The sequence below is a fragment of the Rattus norvegicus genome, chromosome 10 (assembly GCF_036323735.1).
Source record: "Rattus norvegicus strain BN/NHsdMcwi chromosome 10, GRCr8, whole genome shotgun sequence".
In the NCBI taxonomy this organism is placed as follows: Eukaryota; Metazoa; Chordata; class Mammalia; order Rodentia; family Muridae; genus Rattus; species Rattus norvegicus.
Window position 1 is genome coordinate 91,727,282 of NC_086028.1, and position 5,019 is coordinate 91,732,300.

At 50.3% G+C, this 5,019-nt stretch overlaps 1 protein-coding gene across 1 annotated transcript; it reads right to left on the reverse strand.

Annotated features, from left to right (window-relative positions):
• Positions 1–601: 601 nt before the first annotated feature.
• Gh1 (growth hormone 1) lies at positions 602–2,579 on the reverse strand. Its single transcript, NM_001034848.2, is given in 5 exon segments — positions 602–901; positions 1,114–1,275; positions 1,435–1,551; positions 2,163–2,323; positions 2,509–2,579. Coding segments are annotated over 5 exon segments (651 nt in total). The 5' UTR covers positions 2,519–2,579; the 3' UTR covers positions 602–700.
• Between the last annotated feature and the right edge of the window lie 2,440 nt (positions 2,580–5,019).

Genomic DNA, 5,019 nt, shown 5'->3' on the forward strand with positions numbered 1-5,019 from the left:
CTGAAGACAACTCATGTTGGGATTCTGTCTAAACTCCACCCCCACAGCTACCTAGCAACAGCCAGGTATGCTCCGCCCCACCGTTGCCTGGCAACAGACAGCTGTGCCTGACTATAAAGTGGGCTGCTTGCCCCCTCCTCTCCCTCTTGCTCTCTCTTACTCCTCTCTTTGTTCTTCTCTGCTCTCTTGCCCTTCTCTGCTCTCTTGCCCTCTTCCCTGTCCTTTCTCCCCTCACCCCCAACCCCCTTCCCTCCACGGGCTCATGGCCGGCCTCCTTTACTTCTCCCTTCTAAAACTCTTCTTCTCTTTTTTTTTTTTTTTTTTTTTTTTTTTTTTGGTTCTTTTTTTCGGAGCTGGGGACCGAACCCAGGGCCTTGCGCTTCCTAGGTAAGCGCTCTACCACTGAGCTAAATCCCCAGCCCCAAAACTCTTCTTCTCTTATTAAACCTCTCCACGTGGAACCATGTTGGTTTGGTGTGCTTTGTCTGGGCACGGGCTGAGATTTAAACCCCAACAGCTGCAGTGTACTTATAATAAATAAATAAATCTGAGAAAAAAAACCGGACGCCTTAAAAAAAAAAAAAGATGTCTAGCAGAGTGATATGATGCATCTTAATTTTATTAGGACAAAGTGTAGGGGTGGCAGTTGCCAGAGTACAGGGGGGTAACGGGGGAGTGCCGCAGAGACACCAGTGTGTGCCTAGAAAGCACAGCTGCTTTCCGCAAAGCGGCGACACTTCATGACCCGCAGGTAGGTCTCTGCCTTGTGCAGGTCCTTCTTGAAGCAGGAGAGCAGCCCATAGTTTTTGAGCAGAGCGTCATCGCTGCGCATGTTGGCGTCAAACTTGTCATAGGTTTGCTTGAGGATCTGCCCAATACGGGGGCTGCCGTCTTCCAGCTCCTGTTGTGGGAAAGAAGAACTCAGAGCCGTGCCCTCCCCAACTCCAGAACCTAGAGAAAGGCCTGGAGGCTTCATAAGGGAAAGTGAGTAGGAAGCCTTCTCAAGGTTTAAGGTCTGACCGGTAAACAGAGCTCAGTGAGCCCCCCAGCTAGGCTCCAAGCAGAGGCAAAGGTCAGTATAACCTCAGGCTAGCGCCCCCGGTCCATCCTGACCTGCATCAGAGCCTGGATGCCCTCTTCCAGGTCCTTCAGTTTCTCATAGACGCGGTCCGAGGTACCAAACATCAGGCTGTTGGTAAAGATCCTGCTGAGAAACTGCACGGGCCCCAGCCATGACTGGATGAGCAGCAGCGAGAAGCGAAGCAATTCCATGTCCTGAGGGAAAAAAGGGGCTGTGCATTAGCTAGTGACCTCTGCCTGGGACTCCCAGGTTACCTCAGCCTCAGGGAAGAGCTGGTCCCTGGCCTGGACTGCAGTTAGGGCTGCTTGGGGAGGAAAAGAGGATCTGTACAGACAAGGCCTGGGCCTACTCACAGTTCTCTGCTGGGCCTCCTCCTTGCCGGTGGGGGCTGGGATGGTCTCTGAGAAGCAGAACGCAGCCTGGGCATTCTGAATGGAATAGCGCTGTCCCTCGGGAATGTAGGCACGCTCCTGGAGGAAAGGTAGTCACTGAGGGACCAGCTTGTGACTCTCTGTCATTACTGTTTTGTTTTTGTTTTTGTTTTGTTTTTTTTAAAGATTTATTTATTTATTATATATAAGTACACTGTAGCTGTCTTCAGATACACCAGAAGAGGGCATCAGATCTCTTTACAGATGGTTGTGAGCCACCATGTGGTTGCTGGGAATTGAACTCATGACCTCTGGAAGAGCAGTCGGGCGCTCTTAACCGCTGAGCCATCTCTCCAGCCCCGTTTTTGTTTTTTTTTTTAAAGATTTATTTGTTTATTATATAAGTACACTGTAGCTGTCTTCAGACACACCAGAAGAGGGCATCGGATCTCTTTACAGATGGTTGTGAGCCACCATGTGGTTGCTGGGAATTGAACTCAGGACCTTTGGAAGAGCAGTCGGGTGCTCTTAACCACTGAGCCATCTCTCCAGCCCTCTCTGTCATTACTGTTATGGACGACCCATTCTGTTTCTGCTCATCTAACGGCATAGTTTCCTCCTATGACTTCCTGGGGGCAGGGATTCGGGGCGAGGGTGGGATCTGCCCCTTCCTGCTTCCACAGTCAGGCACCCAACACCGAGGAACTTACGAACTCTTTGTAGGTGTCAGCAGCCAGCTGGTGCAGGTGCTGGGCTCGGAGCACAGCATTGGCAAACAGACTGGACAAGGGCATGGCAGGGAAAGCACCAGCCTCTTGAGGCCACAGCAGGCAGAGCAGGCTGAAGGTCAGGAGCCAGGGAGTCTGAGAGTCTAGAAAGAGAGACAGGAGGACAGGAGGAGGCTGGGAGCAAGGACCAATCTCTCCCAATCCCCATAGGGTCCCAGAATGTTCCCAACATGGGCGGAAGTTGGGATGCCCTCACACTAGAAGCCTCAGATCCATCTTCAAGGCTCTTTGGTCCAAACCACACCCAGCGGGATCTGCGCATGCTTACCTGCAGCCATCGCCACTCAGTGATCTGTCCACAGGACCTGAGTAGTTTGGAATCTGGGCTCGAGGGTGCTGGACTTGGTCCCTTGCATGCCCTTTTTATACCCTACCTGTTTTCCTCGACCCCAAGGCTCCTGCCTTTTTCCCTATACATTTATTCATGGCTGGAGCCACTGACAGCTTGTGCTGATGGATAATTTAGAAGCTCCTCCCACACATCGCGTCCCCACTGCTCTCCTGCGGTCACGTCCCTGATCTTACCTTTCCACCGCCGCCTTTGCCAGGTTTATGGGCAATGGTTACGCAAGATCTCAGCTACAGAGACCACCCAATGTGTCCTTTTGAGAGTATTTTTGAATCCAGGGGTAGGATACTCTGGCAGGGTACCATCGTTTGTTCACTGGGACGAGGGGCAACAGAGCCTCTCCAAGGAGGTATTTTCCCCATGATTGTCTTATTCCTCTAATTTGTGAGTGTGTGCGTGCATTCGTGCGTGTCCTCAAGTGTGTACATGTAGGGACCAGAAGGCAACTTTTGGGGTTTGGTTCCATCGTTCCATCTTGTGGGTCCTGGGGATTGAACTCAGATACTCAGGCTTGGCTGCAGGTGCTTACACCTCCTTGGCCATTTTGTTGGCTTGATTCTGTCCTCCTGCTCCTGCTCCTGCTCCTGCTCCTGCTCCTGCTCCTGCTCCTGCTCCTGCTCCTGCTCCTGCTCCTGCTCCTGCTCCTGCTCCTGCTCCTCCTCCTCCTCCTCCTCCTCCTGCTCTTGAATCTAAACCTCAAAAAAACAAAACAAAAGAAAACAAAAGAAAACAAAACAAACAAACATGTGCCAGATTTAGAGATGGCTTGTGCAATAAGTTTGTTGTTCTTTCAGAGGACCTGAGTTTGGTTCCCAGCACCCATGTCACCATGTCAAGTGGCTCACAGTTCTAGGGGATCTGGTGCTCTCTTCTGGTCATACATGTGACTCACACACATACACACCAATAAAAATAAAAATAACCGAAAGAGAAAGAGAGAGACAGAGGGAGAGAGAGAGAAAGAGAGACAGAGAGAGACAGAGAGAGAATGAATGAACACACACACACACACACACACACACACACACACACACACACACACACACACGCACGCACGTGTCTTGGGAAAAGGAAGACTTGTTCCTCCCATAGCAGCATAAACTGATGGAGGGCAGCTGGGTGTAGTGCTAACACTGACCACTAGAGGGTACTGGCCACGTACAATGCTCTCCCAGGAGCCCTAAGGTACCCCTTAGGTCTGTGGAGCACAGGACCCAAACCAGCTCATTGGAACTGCCATGCAGCTGTACTTGGTTGTGATGTCAGCAACCAACTTTGAAAAATCATGTCCCTGGGGCCTACGATGTAAATTCTGGGGCCTCTATACCTCTCCCCATGGAGGACCAAAAGATATAACCTCTAAACATCCCCAAAGCATTTCCCAGCAGCTTCCCCTGTTTTATCCAGCACTCTGAGGAGGCCGCGAGGGCCTTAGGGGCTAGGTCTGTGGAAGGCTCCAGGAGTTAACTGAAGATACAGGAGCTAAGAAAGAAGGTCCCACTGAGAGGGGGAGAAATTGACACCTATTCTTGCCATATCAGAACTGAAGTGACCCCAGAAAGGAGTTGCCCAGGGGACCTTGAGGACCCCTGGGGATATGTCTTTATAGAATGTTAATATTGCTACCTCTAGGCCCAGGAGGCGAGCTGAGGATAAGTGTGAGATCAGAGGGGGTTGGAGATCTTTTCTCTAGTCTGGACCATTTTAGGATGTCTGGTGACAGAGACCAAAACCAGAATTCATTCCTACTAGAAACTAAGCTTTAAATTGTCCAGTCTTGGTGTACCACTGAGACCTCTGATAACTTCAGGCTTAGAGGCTGCCAACTAGTGGCTTCTGTGTGGCCTGTGGGGAGAGGCGGTGACCAACATCTCTGATCCCAGCCTTCAAAAGTTCATTCTGACTTCTCTAGTCATCTCTAAGAAATACCCATTTTTAGAGTTGGATTGATGGCTTGGTCCTTAAGGAGCTTGCTTCACAAGCAAGAATGACCAGAGCCTGGATCTAGTCTTTGTAAGTCAGGGCGTGGTTACGTATAGCTGTAACCCCAGTGCTGGAGAGACAGAGACAGCAGGATGCCTGGAACTGCTCTAGATGGATCTTTGAGTTTCAGGTTCAGTAAAAGACCCTTTCAATAAAAACAAGGAGAAGGGGCGGCAGCAGTAGCTCAGAAGTTCAGAGAGCACCGACTGCTCATGCAGCAGACCCAAGTTTGATTCCTAGCATCTCCATGGGCCAGCTCACAACTGCTTGTAACTATAGTTCCAGGGGGATCCAATATTCTCTTCTAGTCTCCATGTTTTCCTGCATTCATGTGTATACACACACACACACACACACACACACACACACACTACACATAATTTCAAAACAAAACAGTAAAAGTAAGGTAGGGTGGACAGGGCTGGAGAAACTGTTGGCTTCTGGCTT